Source organism: Dermacentor variabilis, chromosome 1 (genome assembly GCF_050947875.1).
Source record: "Dermacentor variabilis isolate Ectoservices chromosome 1, ASM5094787v1, whole genome shotgun sequence".
In the NCBI taxonomy this organism is placed as follows: domain Eukaryota; kingdom Metazoa; phylum Arthropoda; class Arachnida; order Ixodida; family Ixodidae; genus Dermacentor; species Dermacentor variabilis.
In genome coordinates, this window is record NC_134568.1 from 273,716,249 (window position 1) to 273,733,971 (window position 17,723).

Consider the following 17,723-nt stretch of genomic DNA (forward strand, 5'->3'; position numbering starts at 1 on the left):
TGCTTTGACGAGAGACAATGCCGAAATCGGGATGAGGACTACAAAAAATGTGTAGATGACTACCAGTATAAAGATCCTAAATCTTGTCAACGAAGGCCATAATCGTCATCCTCTCGATATATTTTTTTCGGATACCACGTATGTTAACAGCTTCTGAGTGTAATCCATACGGTACATCAGTGAGAGTCATTTGCGCCGAAAATTTTCGACCAGCTTAGACCAAGAAACCCTCGCACAATATCTCATTACTTTCCTTGTGTAGTTCATGAAGCTTGGAAGGCAGCATGATGATATTAAATTAGCCCGCTTGATCGTCTTCTGCACTGGACTAGTTTGACAGCCTTACAAACCGCTGTCGACTGACTCACATACTGACTCGTATTCACCAGCGTGGCTTCTGGGCACAACGGCACGCAGCAAAGTATGGCGCATGCGACTCCATCAGGCCGGTAGAACACTTTTTCTTTACAATCCGCGGTGCAGACTAATGCTTTCTTGCAATAACAGTGCTTCATACATTTTCATTTGAGCTACTTCCAAGACAATCCACCGTTGGTGGGTCCATATGTATGATGTATTACGCCCATTTGCAAAGCTAAAGATATCCCCCCATCCTAGTGACTTTCAGGTTAATGATGTCCCAAATAAATTAGTTTCCCTCGTTGGGTGCCGATAAAGTACTGTATCGCGAGGCTGTGGCTCTAGGCTAAGGTATATTAGTCTGATTACTCAATATGCTGCAAATAATTATTGTCTAACCTCTTCTATTGCGAAGTTAAAAGCAATGCATCTGTAGGCCAGTACACACAGTTCTCTGTCAGAATTTTGTCTATGGATCCATTCATTGTTTGCAATATAATATACTGCACTTCATTACTTCTTTTTGTTCGCTGTTACATGTTACTAAGGAACCATTTTCATCAGTGAAATTTTTCATACAAGATGTAAATGTTTCTTCTTCAATAAAACACGTTTTTTTTTTAGTTCACGTTGCCTTTTAACCTTCAGCTTTATACCACAGAATACCAATCGCTTGTGTCGAACGCAGGTAAGCCAGAGCCCCGTATTCGTTGGCTCGAAAGCGACCGGAAAGGCAGCATGTCCTATGGAAACGAGAGGGTGCTGAAGGTACCACGAGTTCCACGACGCTTGGATAACACCAGCTACACATGTGAGGCCTCCAATAACAACATTACCGAGCCGCTTCGGACCTCGGTGACTGTTCTGTTGAACCGTAAGTGCGGTGTGGCTCCTCCTTCCATCAACAGATAGCGTTAAGTGGTGCTGTCGTGATGCTCGTGGGAACTACTGTATTGCTACTCGTATACTCGGACGTCGTTAGAGCGTTCTTGCCATGCGCTTTTCACTAAAGATCCCGAGAACTGCGAGGGGACAGCGGAGGGGGCGTAGAAACTTTAGTAAATTCCTTGTCCATCAGATTCGCTGACAGAGCACTAATACAAAGGTTAGCGTGAGCGTTAATCTGACCAGCCTCGGGGATTTCCCTTTCGAGTCTGCCTTTGGATCTGCTTATAATCTCGGATTTATCGAAAAGGGCTTTGCAGACACGATCCCTGCAGTGCGCAGGAAGGCGCGCGGAGTTGTTTAGGGCCTTTAAAGATGAAAAATGCTATCTTAGCCTGTCATTTAGACAGCGCCCCGTCTGCCCAATATAAGCTTTCCCACAGTCGAGTGGTATCTTATATACCACTTCGGCAGCACAGGAGACGAGGGGTTTCGTCTGTTTCTTTTCACAGGTCTGGTTCTTCTTTTGGTCGGTTGCAGGGGCGCACAACCGAGAAAACTTGAGAGAAGCTGTGAAGACGAGGTCAACGCTATGTTTTTCCCGATTCTTTTTAGGTTCTGTGAAATCGTGTGGACACATGGCATCACGACAAACTCATATGGCTTCTAGCGCGGCATAGCATTGGGTGAAGCCTGGAGTTTTTTTAAAGGTGTTGAACCCACTGCAACTAACACACTCGAAGGGAATCCCGAGGCTTTCAGATGAGACACAACTGTAGGTCAAAACGATGACCAGCCCTTTGCACAGAAGACTTGGTCAGGGATGACTTGAGGCACGACGAAACTAAAGCGCGTTTTACCAGTTTGGTGTGAGAGGAGTCAAAATCTAGAATGGCCTTTTTAGAATGCGGCAAATATTCCCAACGAAGGGGTTCGTCCCAGTTAAAATAGAGAGATAAATCTAAAAACCGGGATCTGCCATTGTCAGGAAGTTCGATTGTGAAAGATAACCAGAGCGAGCATTGTTTGAAACAAACCAACACTCGCTCAGCGACTGCAGTAGTAATGTCATTATGTGGAGCAGATAAAAAGACAAGAAAATCGTCCACATATCTATGAACTTTAAGAACAGTATCCTAGTTCAATTCTTGCTGAAGCAAACGGTCAAATGTGGCTAAGAAAATTTCACACAGGAAAGTTGCCGCACACGATCCAATACATATACCCTTTTTCTGTATGGGAATCTTCCTGTGAAAGTTAACAATAGCAGAGGTGAGGCAGCAGTCCAAAAGCTCAAGAAAACCCTCTGCCGGGATAAGGAAGTCGTTCTGAAAGGAAACAACACCGTATCAATCAATTGTTTCCCGGACAGTTACAAAGAATTCATCATACGGTACGGAATAAAATAACACCTCAAAGTCTGCACGAGACTGTCCGAATGCTTCAGCAAAAATGGGTCCTCTGGTGCGAGCGCTGTGAGGTGACGCTGAAGAAAAACACCGACGTTGCGGTTCCAACTGTTTCTATCTGTTACTGTGCCTCGGAAGGGACATAGCGGCTTGTGGGTTTTTGAAGCAAAGAATAACCTGAGGCCGTCGCCTTTGCAAAACTTTACCAGCTTGCATTGTGCGTCCAGTTTCAAGACATTCAGAAGAGTTATTGCCCTGGCCTTGATTTTCGCAGGTGTGGCGTTCACTTTGAAGCTTTTTTTATACAGTTAATAAGTAAATTTGAGGCTGCTCGCCTCAAATTTACTTAATAACAGTATAAGAAAAAACTTCAAAGAAGTGGACGCCACCAGCCTCAAATTCGCACGTTCACCTCCACCAGCGCAACAGCTGTGGACGTGATAAGGAGGGCTTACCATAGCTGCGAAAATGTTTCACAGAAACTGGGAGCGCCTATGTGTGTGTGTTCGCTGCAGTCTGTGTGTCTCTAACTCTGCTTAACTGTTTTGCGCGATCGCTCATGTTTTTCTTTTTTTGTAGCACATGCTCATGTGTCACGTCCCAACTATCAGACATCTTATGTGGAAGTGTGAAGGACTGGAAGAGGCTAGAAAGAAACACTGTCCGCCAAAAATGGCCACATACGAACGCCAGACTTGTCCTAAAATTGACAGAAGAGCCCTCTCGCACTGACGGGAGCTTCGCATGAAAAGCTGCAATATTACGACATATCTAGCCCCCTTACATCCTCCAGCCTCACGCAGGCCAAATCTCCTTTTAAAAAAAAGTAATTATTTCTTCTCTCGAGTTTGCGGTTTCCTGTACGAACATGTTTTCGTATGTATGGACCATACATACGATTATTTGTACATGCATGTACATAGCATTACACATATGTACGATATATAGATATCAAGTAAATTCACTCAGTATTGAATGTTGCATGCTTTTTTACCTGCGTACTGCTATACAAAAGCGCTGAGATTTCCATATCCTCTTCAGGTGCTGTGTTTATGCCCATACTGTGAGCAAATCTTGGCAGAAGCCTAAGATTACCCTGTTCTTGTGGGAACTTGGTTTGCATCAGGACTGCCACGGATCATTTTATAAACATAATGTGATCTGTTTTTGTCCCAACAGTGAAACCCGTGAACGTGAGCATCCGCAATAAAGACACGCCGCTTAAGGCCGGAGTCCTGGCTCGCGTGGAGTGCGAGTCCTACGGCTCTCGACCGGCGCCTCAGTTCTCTTGGTGGCTGGACGGCAAAGAGCTCGTGAACAACTCAAGAAGTGTCGAGAATGACCTCTCCGTATTATACTTCGAACCAACCGTACAGAATAACGGCCAGAAGCTCACATGCATATCTAGGAATCCGCTCATAAGAGACAGCGACTGCGTGGACATTTGGACGCTTGATGTTCACTGTAAGCTCGACTGTTTTGACGCTTTCTATTGCGCATGACTAATGCAGTAACCTTAAATGAAATGATTTCTAGGTTACTTTCCGCTGTTGTCACTAATATAATTCATGTTGAGGTGCAAATTCTTCAGAAAAACTGTGCAATTTCTTAAGCTTGTTTGCCTTTGGTACTTCTTCTGCAGAGTGAGAGAAAAGGCATACAAACATTGCATGCTGAAAAATACCCTTACAATCCTGAAAACACAACAAACAGTAAGCGTAAATCTATTACACAAAAGCGGCCGCAGCGGCGGCCCTCTGGCTGTGGCATTCTGGTGCTGAACGCTACGCTGCGAGTTCGAGTTCCTGTCGTGGCGGCAGCAATCCAACGCGGCCGGAATGAAAAAGCAGTTCTGTACATAGGTTGAGATACGCGTTGACGAACCACAAGTGCGCATAATAAGCATGGACCCCTGGCAGTCAACAATAAAGCTATGGGACGTTAAATCACCATCAATGAAACGTAACCCAATTCAATGAAAGAAAGTGCTCGCGTGTGGCGGCTTGAAGTAAAGTCACCTTTATTTCCAACATCAAACTTACACGACGCTGATGTCGAGGTGCCTAGGCAAAAAGCCTGAATGCCTTAACATTCATTCTTCAATTTGAGGATAATTTCTTCCGTTTGATCCCCCTTAACACAGAATAATTGCTCCATATGACTCATATTTACTTACACTTTTGTCATGATTCCCCCCTATTTCTGTCATGCTCTTGTCGCTATCACCATCCCTGTTTAAAGGTAGACCCCGACCAATGTTTATTCAGGAATGCTGTAAATTGCAGATAATATTGCTAAAATTAAGACCGCGAGAATAACACAGTCAAAGTTACGGAGCTGAGTATCGTAGCATAGCAGTACCATAGCTCCGTCTATTTGTGTGTGTGTGTGTGTGTGTGTGTGTGTGTGTGTGTGTGTGTGTGTGTGTGTGTGTGTGTGTGTGTGTGTGTGTGTGTGTGTGTGTGTGTGTGTGTGTGTGTGTGTGTGTGTGTGTGTGTGTGTGTGTGTGTGTGTGTGCGTGTGTGTGTGTGTGTGTGTGTGTGTGTGTGTGTGTGTGTGTGTGTGTGTGTGCTTTGCTTTCTTAGTTTTATTGACACAGTTCCAACAAGCCCAATTTTGCGATTGTGATTTAGATAAGATTGTTTAACTCCAGTGAATGCACCTTCTCAAAAGAACATTGTCCGTGTTTTATTCGAGTTAACTATAATTTCTTATTCTGTGTTCATTTTGGCAGTCAAGCCACAGATAACGCTGCTCTTCAAGGGTGTACGAGTACAGTTTGCGAACATCACGAGAGGAGCGACTGTTTCATTGGAGTGTCGGACATCTGGAAACCCTCGCACCGGGAACATCACATGGCTTCTCAACAAACAACGGCTGCCACGAAAGTCGTCACCAAAGAAAGGTGTTTTCTTCCGGGACTCGACAGTAGTCGACATCGTGAATGCTAACCGAAACCACAGTGGCAGCTACTCCTGTTCGGGGTTCAATGCTGTTGGAAGCACAACCAGCAACGAGGTGTACCTTCGAGTACTGTGTACGTGGCTTTCCGCATTTAGATTCATGCATGACTGCGTCACTCGCAAGGCCGCTATCAGTTTCAAAAATGTTCGTATACTAATCAAATTCCCTAGCTAATTGACTTTACACACGCGTAAGCTGCTGTGCTAAAACAAGAAGCATGCAGGCTTTTCATGTTCAGTCTGAAATGTTCACAACACGCCAAAGTCGTCTTTTTTTTATCTGTCTTTCTCCCTCCTAAACGTGAAGAATGGGGGTTCACCAAGGGGCCAGATTTTTATTAGTCATATCATAAGAAGTCAAGAAACACTGACACCGAGGACAACATAGGGGAAATTACTTGCCCTTAAATGAAAGAAAGAAGCGATAAATTAATGGAAATGAAAGTGGATGAAAAAACAACTTGCCGCAGGTGGGGAACGATCCCACAACCGTCGCATTTCACGTGCGATGCTCTACCAGTAAAGCTACCGCGGCGCCGTTTCCCCAACCACTTTTTTGGGTATTAATGTTTCCTAGTAGAACCATGGGAGTGTTGGCCAGTGACACCAATCAGAGACCTTGGCGGCGAACGCGGAACATTCTTTCTGCCGCAAGCGTCACGAGAACGTGATCTTCTTGGTTGAAGGCAACCGGTCAATAACCCCACACATGCTACCTGAAGGCATCAATGTTGCCGGATTCGGGACCCTCGCTACACAAGTAATTTCCCCTATGTTGTCCTCGGGCCCAGTGTTTCTTGGCTTCTTATGATATGACTAATAAAAATCGGGCTCCTTGGTTAACCCTCTTTCTTCCCGTTTATTACTTAACGAGGGTCCCGAATCCAGCAACATTGATGCCTTCAGGTAGCATGTGTGGGTTTATTGACCGGTTGCTTTCACCCAAAAAGATCACGTTCTCGTGACGACTGCGGCAGAAAGGCTGTTCCACGTCCGCCACCAAGGTCTGTGAGTGGTGGCGCTGGCTAACACTCCCAGGGTTCTACTAGGAAACATTAATACCCAGAAAAGTGGTTGGGCAAACGGCGCCGCGGTAGCTCTACTGGTAGAGCATCGCACGTGAAATGCGACGGTTGTGGGATCGTTCCCCACCTGCGGCAAGTTGTTGTTTCATCTACTTTCATTTCCATTAATTTATTGTTTCTTTCATTTAAGCGCAAGTAATTTCCCCTATGTTGTCCTAGGTGTCAGTGTTTGTTGGCCTTATAAACGTGTTATGCACGGTGAAGTGTCGCGGGATCGAATCCCGGCCACGGCGGCCGCATTTCGATGGGGGCGAAATGCGAAAGTACCCATGTACTTAGATTTAGGTGCACGTTAAAGAACGCCAGGTAATAGAAATTTCTGGAGTCCTCCACTACGGCGTGCCTCATAATCAGAAAATGGTTTCGGCACGTAAAAGCCCATAATTTAATTAATTTTAACGGCGAAGTGTGTAGCGGGGATGACACATAAGGCTGATGATGCGGGAAATATTGCTGTGCACTAAGCTTAAGAACCTTGCCATCTGGAAGACGCTTGAACCTTACTGGGAAAGCTACACCTCATTAGCACTCCCATTGATATTTTATTGATCACCAGTAACCAGCATCTTCAAGCCACATAAAACTGCTGCTATAATACGATTAGCAGCAAGGCCAAACCAGTTTACTTGTTTGTTGTCTTCATTTTGCTAACGTGTTTTTAATGCTGAAAATTTATATTGACGTCTGCGCTGTCTCATTGATTTTCTTGTTTTCTACCGTTCACATAACTGCTTACAATTACTGATCCGCCACAACAAAAACAAACCATTTACTCTTTATTTTATTTTATTTATTACATACTGCAGACCGTTGGGTCCAAGCAGGTGGGTAGTTTTAAAGAACAGTCATAATACAAAAAAAAAACGACAGTACAAACTGTTTGAAGGAATAACATAGATAATAAAAGACAATATGTCAACAATGGAATCTGTTTAAAGATTAGTGTAATAAGATATAATACAACTGAGTACAAAACAACGACGGAATCTGTTTCTAGATTAGTGCAATAATAGTGCTACAATAACAGATGTGAAATGCTGCAACAGTGATACTTTGGTGTGGTAGGAGAGACTAAGAAGATGTCTGGATTAATTCATTCCAATCTAAGACCGTGCGCGGAAAATAGGAATACTTATAAGTGTCAGTTCAAGCAAAATAAGGTGTTAAAGAGTTAGGCTGATGGTGCCTTGTGGGTCTGGTTAGTAAGCGTGATAGTTACGGTGATGGATCTATCGCAAGTTTATGGTTAAGAATTAGTGAAAGGAAGTCGATTCGGAATTGCTTTCGACGCGTTTTAAGAAGGGGAATGTCATTGGCTATCATTATTTCGAATGGAGTGTCAGTTCATGAGAATTTGTTATAAATAATCTGGACTGCTTTCCTCTGTATTCTTTCAAGACACATAATGTTTATTTGGGTATATTGGTCTCATACTGCACTGGCGTATTCTAATTTGGGTCTCATTAAGCAATAATAACATAGTAGTTTAATATTGCTTGGGGTGGTTTGAAGTCTATGTTTTAGGAAGCAGAGCTTTCGAAAGGCAGATGAACAAATATTGCTAACATGTATATTCCAGGATAAATTAGTTGTTAATGTAACACCTAAGTATTTGTAATTGTCGACTTTTTTCAATGACGACGGACGAAGCCTGTAAGTAAATACAGAGGTGTTTTTTTTATGTGTTATAGGGAGGATAACAGTTCTGTCGCTGTTAACAACCATCCCCCAATCTTTGCACCACTTCAATATGTTATTCAGGTTGTTATTGAGCTCAATCTGATCATCGGAACAAAAAAAATTTTTGAACAAAACGCAGTCATCTGCAAACAGCCGGATTTGGACACCAGGAGTTATTACGTTTACAATATCGTTAATATAAGCCAAGAAGAGCAGAGGGCCCAGTACACTACCCTGTGGTACCCCTGACGTGACTGGGAGACTGTCACAAAGCTATCCTCCAATGTCAGTGTGTTGCTTCCTGATCTCTCACTGCAGAGTTCAAGGCTTTCCATGTTAAGGTATCATGACGAACAGTCATTCGACGAAAATGAGTAGCTCGGTGACTGAGATGTGAGCACACCATTCACATTGTTGACGTTTGCCACGGCAGCGTTCTAGGCAGAAACAGACTTAAATGTTACTCAAAGCTGTACTGTAGCAATTCCTTGCAGCAGCTGATTTAACAGTAAATATCTAGCCTATAACTATTAGCGCAGTTGCATTGGAAACTGGCATTTGAGCATATGTGTTTGGTGGAATGTGGCTTCTCTCCTTTCTCTCAAAAATTAGTGACAGGAAAAGGGAAAATATCGACAGTATACTTAGGGCGTCAGCACTATTGAAAGAAAGCGCTAAAATACAAGCTGTGTCGTGATGTCAGTTTCAGTTTTTTAGCAGGCTGAGGAGTACATGCCTCAATAGCTAATCGGCAATCACTTTGCCATACATGATTTCATAGGTAGAATAGAAATGGCCAGAATATAAGTATTGGCCGTAGTAGTCGTCTACAACAATTTACTGTGTATAAGCAGCATTATGACGTCGGTCGTCCCGCGCCTTCAGAATCTGGAGCTTAGATTAAGGAACTGAGGGCGCTATGGGTGGGAACGATTGAATCATGATTCGTAATATCATGATATTACGAATGTATTATTAAAATTCGCCCATCGGTGTGGTACAGTGAAGAACAAAAATTTGGCAGAAAGCAAGTGAAGAGCATGAGTTTAGCAAAAGTTACTGCGACTGGCATCGATAGATACGTACTGCCACATGCACCACTTAAATTTGTTAAAATCGCATTTGCCGCGACACATGCAGTATCTTTCGTTCCCAATGCTATACTTACTGGTGTTTATTCTCTTGCTCCAGCGTATCTCCATTAGTTCTCGTAAGAAGGCCGCATGAAAACGAGCGCTCTCTAAATGACATGTACGATTCAAAAGCCTACCCCCCACTGTACGTTACCTGTGGCTAGGTTGCTGTTGCGTAGATTGGTGTGCTAGGTTGCGCTGATGTACGATCAAGCGAAGCTCTTTCACTTTGCATCCACAATCGACGGCGCCTGCAGATGAGCCCGAGTGCATGGACGTCGTGGACAGCTATCTGACTGCCGCCCTGGACGAAACGGTGCGCGTTCCGTGCCGGGTGGCCGCGGACCCACCCCACGTGTCCTACTCGTGGTCCTTCCGAAGCAGCCTGGACGAGATGGCCACGAGAAACCTGACCACCCCAAGAAACGGCAGCGGTGGCCTGTTCTTCTACCAGCCCAAGGTCGCAGCCGACTTCGGCACCGTCTACTGCTGGGCACAGAACGACATCGGCCCCATGGCCAAGCCTTGCATCTTCCACGTGGTGCTCAAAGGTATAGACGCGCCACAGAGGCCCCGCGCCGCACGCAGTATACCATAGGCGCATTCTGGTTGTATGCTAGATGCCCGCCTACTGCCCTTGTTCCTCCACAATCAATAGAGCATGACGCCGAAAAATTCAAATTCTGAGTGGCCGACTAAGAATGGCCAAAAAATAGAGCGGTCAATCACTTTGCAATAACTTTTCCGAATAAATGCTGTGGCATCTTTGCAGAAGAAGCAAAATATGTTAACCAACAACTGTTTGATTATTTATTTATTTTTATTCGAATTGTCGCGAGGCGTAATGAGAAGAAGAAAAATTAAAAGAACATTGTGCAGCTTTGCATCCTGAGGGAACTGCAATAACCCTTATCAGAAGCTATCTGCCAATGAACTGGTGCTGTTCTCCTGTACGATGGGCTTTAATATGGGCTTTCGTAAGATATCGAGCTTCGTGTCACTATACCTGTAGGGCAAAGAGGCTTTTGAGCATCAGCCGCTTCCGTAGAACCTGGTCACTTGTAGAGTTATAAAAGTGGAACGTATGCGCAAAAAAAAATGCCGATTATTCGTGCAACTTCTTTTTTCCCACCCCGTTTTTCGCGGTGTAGAATTATTTCCGCCGACCAGCTTCTTTTATATCCCTTCCTTTTTTCTTCTGTCGATTTTTGCAGAATCTGAGGACACTATGACATCATACGTTCTTCTTGCAGTCATCATAACTTTTTTGTTCGTTCTTATTCTTGTGCCCGTTGTGGTCGTCATCGTCGTGCAAACCAGAGAGCGAGACGTAAGAAAAAAAGGTAAGAGCACAGAGAAGGGCCAGTTCCGTGCAACCTTGCTACGCCAAAATTCAATAAGCATGCTACGGCTAAAGACAGCGAGTCCCGGCAGTCTGTAATTATACCACGCTTAAAAAGGCATGCCAGCTGTAAAGCTATCTCTGAGAAAGCAGCTTTGTTACGAATTGCTTTTCTAATCTAATCTTTTCTCAACAAATCTAGTTCAATCTAAAAAAATATAATCCAATCTTTTCTAATCTATGCGTCGGGAGCTTCTGTACGTTACTAGGACGGCAGCTGAATTTTTCGTCTTTAATTATTGAATAATATGCACCTTCGCAGATGGCGGCTCACCTATGCATTGCTCGAAACGAAGTATTTTGTTATGTTAAGCTGCATTCCGCCTACAAGTTGGCTGATCGCACGTGCCTGCTGTTGCTTTCAATTTTTTGTTCATAAAAACTTCTATCTCTGTTCCAGGTCAGAATTCGTCGCTCCCGGTGGTGACACCGAAGGATCACACTCTGCCAAAGTCCATGTACGGCGATCATAGTGTATGAACTCCTGTGCGCATGAGCGCGCGCGCGTGTTTGCGTCGTATTTCGCGTTTCGCTCATTAGTTACTTTGAGAAATCGATCTTTCTCTTTTTCGTATTTTGGTGTCGGATGCGGCGGTGCAGAAAGCGCCTGTTTAATGGCTCAAATATTAGGTAACTGCCAATGTTCACAATTGCGCTCAGCTAAGCAGGGGCGTCGGAAGTGTTCCACAGAGAAAGAAAAATAAAGCTGAGGGGGAACATGATAATGTGTTTGACCGCACAGGCTAATGCTGTCAGCGCACTGTTCGGTCAGTGGCCTCGAGAATAAAATACGAAAGGAGATGGGGTGGAACTACATGTATCTATGCCTGATGTACAAAACGGGCCAGTCTTAAAGGGGACGTGCATTTAGTATTCCAGCCCTGACCTTATTTGAAAGAAAATATAGAAGTAATATTGACTTCAAGGCTAATGGGCAACCCAATCTGCTCCATGTGACGTGTTATAACCGCCTTTCCATTCCCAATGCAATTTTGTCTACCCCACTTCCACCAGCTGATTGCGATGTACGGCAGTAATCATTTTAAACAATAAGAAGGGATTGGGGTTATCCCTCCTTTGCACTGACTTCAGACGCCACTGCAGTTCAGAGAGAAAAGGATAACCATTCTGAAATGATAAGACGATGAAGTAAAATGTGAGAGGAAAAAATATGACCCCTGGTATAGCGGATGCCGTCTTGTCCTTGTAAAGTGAGAATAAGCGTGCAAGAACTGAGGCATCACAGATGAGAAAACGCAGCGGTGAAAAGAGGGAAAGCAGAAGGTCGCAAACATTTACTATCGAAGCAAATACTATCCTTGCTTGCTTACGTTGATCGCTCTCACGCACGTGTGTACATACCGGGCAACCACATCGCACTGGACAAAGTAACATTGCTGTGCGACGTCGTGGCACAGCAAAGATATTTCTTTTTTTATTGTTGTTATGCGAGTTGGTCATTTTAGTATTGCAGAGTCCGTTATCGAAATTTTCCACAGCTCGACTTAACAGTGGGGCGTTTGTTAAATTTTTTTTAATGTTCTTTACGTGTTAGTCCCGACGACAAGCTTTCTTTTCCGGCTGGGTTCCGCTACTCATTTCTTTTTCCTTGCTCGTTTTCGACCTCGGCGTAACATTCACGTTATCAATAACTTAACGTCCTAATAGGAACATTGTTATCCTTTCGACAAGATGTGTATCAACGCAACATCGCGCTTCAGTATGTGCCAGCACTGACCGCTATCAATGGACTTGGGCTAATGTAATATTATGTTCCCATTATATTTCGCGCGTTTTCTTTAGATGGCAGAAAAATAGAGAGGGTTTGCAAACTCGCTAGTAATATTCAGTTTTGATGAACCGCATGTGTTTATTAAAAATAAGTAGGCGATGTTTTATCTTCTATTAGAAGCACGCGGCAAGCAAAAACGCTGATTCAACGTTGAATAATGTTTGCGTTTCATTAAACGACGATAACGAAGACAGAATACATGTAATAGGTGATATTATCTAGGAACAAGCACTATTTCGCCGATTCTATCTTTTCGTATTTCACTGTTTCCGTACACGCTCTAACTAGCCGAGAGATCCTGTGTACACCAACGTTATGCTTTTACAACCAGGCCGCCGTGTTCGTGATTTTCCAATGTGTTAGACCAGCGAGCACTACACATATGTTAATGGAACATAGTCTTTGTGTTTAGGCTACAAGTAGAAGGCGGCAACGAAATCATTCGAGCAGGATCCCCTGCTTCATTTCTTGGTGTGAAATGCAGGATATTTTGTGGAGATTTTACTTGTTCTGACGCGTAATGAAATTTCTTAGACCAGGATAAGATGTGTTGTTTTTTTCTTAGGGCAAGGTATTCTTATGACGGCCAAATGACATGAACCCTCCAGTTGCGGTGACAAAGTTTTCTCATTACAAAGCTTACATCGTGTCTGATTGTCACAATCAAGACACAATCTCGTCACAAACTTCATGGTGGCTGATTGCCAATCCTTATAGTTGCGTGTACGTAGTCGTTAGCATATTTATACAGAAATTAGATCCGCGTACAACAAAAAGGAGGGAGTTCCAACACCTTCGGAAGTAGGTTTCTGACTTAGGCACTGGTTGCAAAGCACTGATCTTCTGGGCCTGTATTCACAAATTGCGTTTACGCCAGGATTTTTTAAAGAGGAAATTTCTGCGAACCCTTATGCTGGACATATTATTAGCGGAGGCGTCCGGCCAGTGACAAAATCACTTACGAACCAAAAGTTTTGTGAATCCAGGCTGTGATTTCGCATCCCACCTACGCTTGAAATTGTGCATTACCTAGTCTCTGTTGGACTCTGCCGTCGATGGCAAGAACCGAAGTCATTAAGTTTTATGATTTTGCTGATGGCAGCGACTCAAGAATAAATAAACGATGGAAACCCTAAGTGAGAGCTCGCAAGTGACTGCCAATATTGCTGTCGTGAAGCCAATATATGATTTGTGACCAATTTTACAAATAAAACCCATTCATTTCCACGTAGCTTGAGCCAACTTTCAGAGTCAAGCAGGAGAATGTAAAGGCAGTAAAGTTGGCCAGAGGCACACGCAGTTTGCAACCCTACTTAGTGGAAAGGGAATTAGGGGATACAAAGAAGGATGAAGACAGGAACAACACTACTGAGGCTGCATGCACACGCAAGAACACAGAGCACGGCTGCAATTATTCACCGTAGCTTTTGGACTTGATAGTGTCTTTCTGCACCAGCTAGCTTTCGTATGGCGAACCACCAGCGCGAGCGCTCTTCTTTTGATTTGTTTTTTTTCTTTGACATTTCATGTTACATACGATTCCCTGACATGTTTTTGTTTGTTTTTGTTGTTTTTGTTTTGCGCGCATTTTCAACATAAGAACCTTCCCTCCCTAACGTTCTTAATACCTTTTCATCAACAGCACTTGTTCTACGCTTTGTTTTCGGGGAAAGAAAGCCTGAATGCAAAGTAATGAAAGTCCGTCTAGGAGCATAAGTAAAGCTTGAAGTCAACTTCGACCATCCTTCAGACAATTCTTCAGAGACAATTCAAGTTGTCTTCTGAAGCTGTAGCTTGGCACCCATCCAGTTGCAGCCTTATAGTCTGTTATTTATTTATTTATTTATTTATTTATTTATTTATTTATTTATTTATTTTATAAGTCAGCTTGTTATGTCGAAAGTACCACAAGGTGTCCCAATAGAAGTCGCGTCGCCAGATTGCATGAGAAGTTTCACAAGGCATTTCTCCTTGCCCTCCAGTTCCTATGGGACGGAGATGTGAAAGGTTGACTCTTCCAGCTGGGTATTTTCTTAATAGTGTGTACAAATCAGTCCAAGGCTCCCATAATTATGAAGCAATCAGGCGAGGACTCTCTGGACAGCTTTACGCGACCCTGGGTCGTCTAATCGCTCCCCTGTGCAGGTCTTCCGTATAAATCCAGTTAGTGTGGTGGACGCTAAGGATCGCACCACAGAGATGGCTTGCGCCACGCTATAACTTGCTTCCTTGCATAACCTGACTTGTGCGGCACAACGTCCTGGTCAATGCCAAGTCTCGGCATTCCTTTTTTACTTCTTCAGTTGACTATTTGTTTGACTGAGTGCAAACCCGACGTTAGCATAGGACGGTGGCGCCGGCAACATCTAGCCACGTAAAACAAATGCACCACAGAAACGACACCGTAAGTAGAAGTAGTATAGCGCTCATCCCCAGACATTATATGCATGCAACTCTTCAAAAATGAAGTTAGAACGTCTATATTGGCTACCGTTTAGAGACTTCTAGTTTAAACATTTATTGAGAAAAGCGCAGACGACATTTTTATTCCTGTCAATATCTGGTCCACGCATGCACTTTCAAATATGTTGATTTCAGATAATCTCTAGACGTACAGCACTCGATGACAAAACGTGCACGTCTATATTTAGTTTAGTTATAGACAGTCCGTAAACATCACAATAAAAAGCCCATAAATTTGTTTGAATATTAAAAATCATAACCCAAATTCCAGCGCAGCAGAGTTCGAGCAAAATGGTCCGTCGTGTCTGGTGTTTTCCCCGATAAATATGCGTTCCCGGTTCCTGTGTAATTTCCCTGTTCTCCACATCTATCTACGAGTTCTTTCCGCACACCATCTTCGTTACGCCCAATATCTCCAGAAATTTTGGTTGCCCTAGTTACCATGGTTCGCTCAATGAATTTTCGTCGACATTTGGAGCATGTACGTTGAGCGAGCGGATGTTCTCCACCGCATCTAGTAACAAGAGCAGTTTCGCTGTATAAGATATCCACAAACTTTCCATGGACGGTCTAAATAATTTCTGTGGGTGATGCGAGGATCCGAGTGAGACACAATGACTCAATGATTCAACCACAAAAACATAAACAGTTCAGTTGGAGCTCTTGAAATAAACAGGATATTCGAATTGCTTGAAAAAAAAACTCGTGAAGTAGCACGTAAATGGCGAACACGTCAGTTACACGGATTGTAGGGATGGCACAGTGACAGAGGTCGTATGTTTCGCGCACATCCAGCGGGACTCTCAATAAACCCTGTTCACAGGCTCCGTTCGTGAGGCTGGTACATACTCAGTAATTAACAATTCGCAAGTTTTTCCAGATCTCTAGTATTCCTTAACAGTTATTGCTCTGGTGTTAGTAGAATACTTGTTGGCTACTCCGCCTAGCATGTTTTTCAGGCTGATATGTGCGGTATAATACCATACAATCTATTTTCGATCGGCGTTTGGAAGGATCGCACCGCGAACACTGTAGCCGGTAAAGTTGATCAGCTTCATTCTTCTCAGCACAAGGTCATTGAGAACTATTAGCACTGTCATTCCTGTGTAAAATATAAAAAGCCGAGACAAAAACGGAGAAGATTACTTCTATTGAATATTTCGGAAGACCTTGAGTTTAGGTCAACGCGGATGCATTTACCCTTAGGGACAGATGTAATTGACAAAGCGTGGCACAGTCGCACCTTTCGATAGTGGGGACTCGGCATGTTTTCAGCAAACTCTTGTCGTGCTGTTTCATGCGCTCCAGTGTTTCCAGAGGATAATACTGTTCGCTAGTTCTAATGAGTTCCGTGAAGAGAATTCTAGCTTGCGACTTTCTTGCTAATGCAGTTGAGAGGACAGAATAATTACTTAATGGCATTTATTGTCCCAAAGCTGCTTGCACCTGACCTATCAGAAGGGGCGTCGTGGAAAACCGGATGAATATTTACTAACTGGGAGTGCACGACTTACTCCTAGATATACTGTATAAGTGTACATAGGCACTTCTGTATTCCGCCATCATTGAAACGCGGGAATGGAACCCGCGACCTTTTCCTTAGCAGCATAACGCCGTAGCTCTGAACCACCATCGCGGGTAACAGACGATAGTGCAGCTTCGGGTACGAAGACGACCTTTTCTAACTTCTGGAACCGACGCTGAGAGCCGGACTGGGAAGGAGGGAAGTATTAGGAAGCTTCGCGGAACAGCGATCGCCACGCTGCCTGTGTACAGGATGGGAGACATGGCTGGTTGGTGTAATGACATTCACGTAACCTTTTTAAATACAACGTAAGGTTTACCTAACATCGCGAAGGTTTCCATCATCTTTGATTTTGTCCCTAACATGCTTTCTCACAATGATGCTTCTCTGCTACGATTCTAAAACTTCGGCAGAAAGCCTACACACTTTCAACGAGTGCCATTATATGCCAATCGGTCTGCAAGGTCAATTCAAGGTCCCTCGTATGAAGTTAATCTGGCGTATAGTTTACACTGTACGAAGTGTTCAGCAGTTGGTTGTGGGGATCTCTGCCCTTTGCAATGGTTTACCCATTGTCTCGGGTGGGCTTCCTCTGTTGCGAAAACGGTTTACAGAGTTTCTGACGTAATACCACGTCATGTCATGTCGGGTTCAAAAGCCTGTTTCACGTCCAGCCGCCTCTGGACGGCGTCATACGATTATATTTCGTACGTAAAAGGACGTTTGAACGTCCACCAATTATCTAACATGCGGGAGCCATTCCAATTTCGAGCGAAGTCGTGCACAATAGTACGTTGGCTGGTGTGTAACAAGTGTTAAAGGATAAATACGATTGATCTCCATGTTGGAGTGATTTCCATGAGGGTGCGTATTTATATATATATATGTATTATACATAGTTTACGGCAGTTGAAACTTGTATAAAATGATAACTCTGCTCTTTTTTCTGACGCTACTGTACTACGAAATCTGCAAGGTTGGTGTAAATGAACAAATGAAATAAAGTACAACAATCATATGAATGAA

The 17,723-nt window shown here is 43.7% G+C and overlaps 1 protein-coding gene across 1 annotated transcript in view; it reads left to right on the plus strand.

Annotated features, from left to right (window-relative positions):
- The window catches only part of LOC142564793 (B-cell receptor CD22-like), a 133,307-nt gene extending 121,498 nt beyond the window's left edge, over positions 1–11,809 (plus strand). Inside the window, exons 4-9 of the mRNA XM_075675959.1 lie at positions 1,049–1,234; positions 3,834–4,118; positions 5,389–5,691; positions 9,773–10,066; positions 10,730–10,858; positions 11,318–11,809. Of these exons, the coding sequence (XP_075532074.1) occupies positions 1,049–1,234; positions 3,834–4,118; positions 5,389–5,691; positions 9,773–10,066; positions 10,730–10,858; positions 11,318–11,397 (1,277 nt within the window). The 3' untranslated portion in view covers positions 11,398–11,809. The remainder of the gene's footprint in view (positions 1–1,048; positions 1,235–3,833; positions 4,119–5,388; positions 5,692–9,772; positions 10,067–10,729; positions 10,859–11,317) is intronic.
- The last annotated feature ends 5,914 nt before the right edge of the window (positions 11,810–17,723 follow it).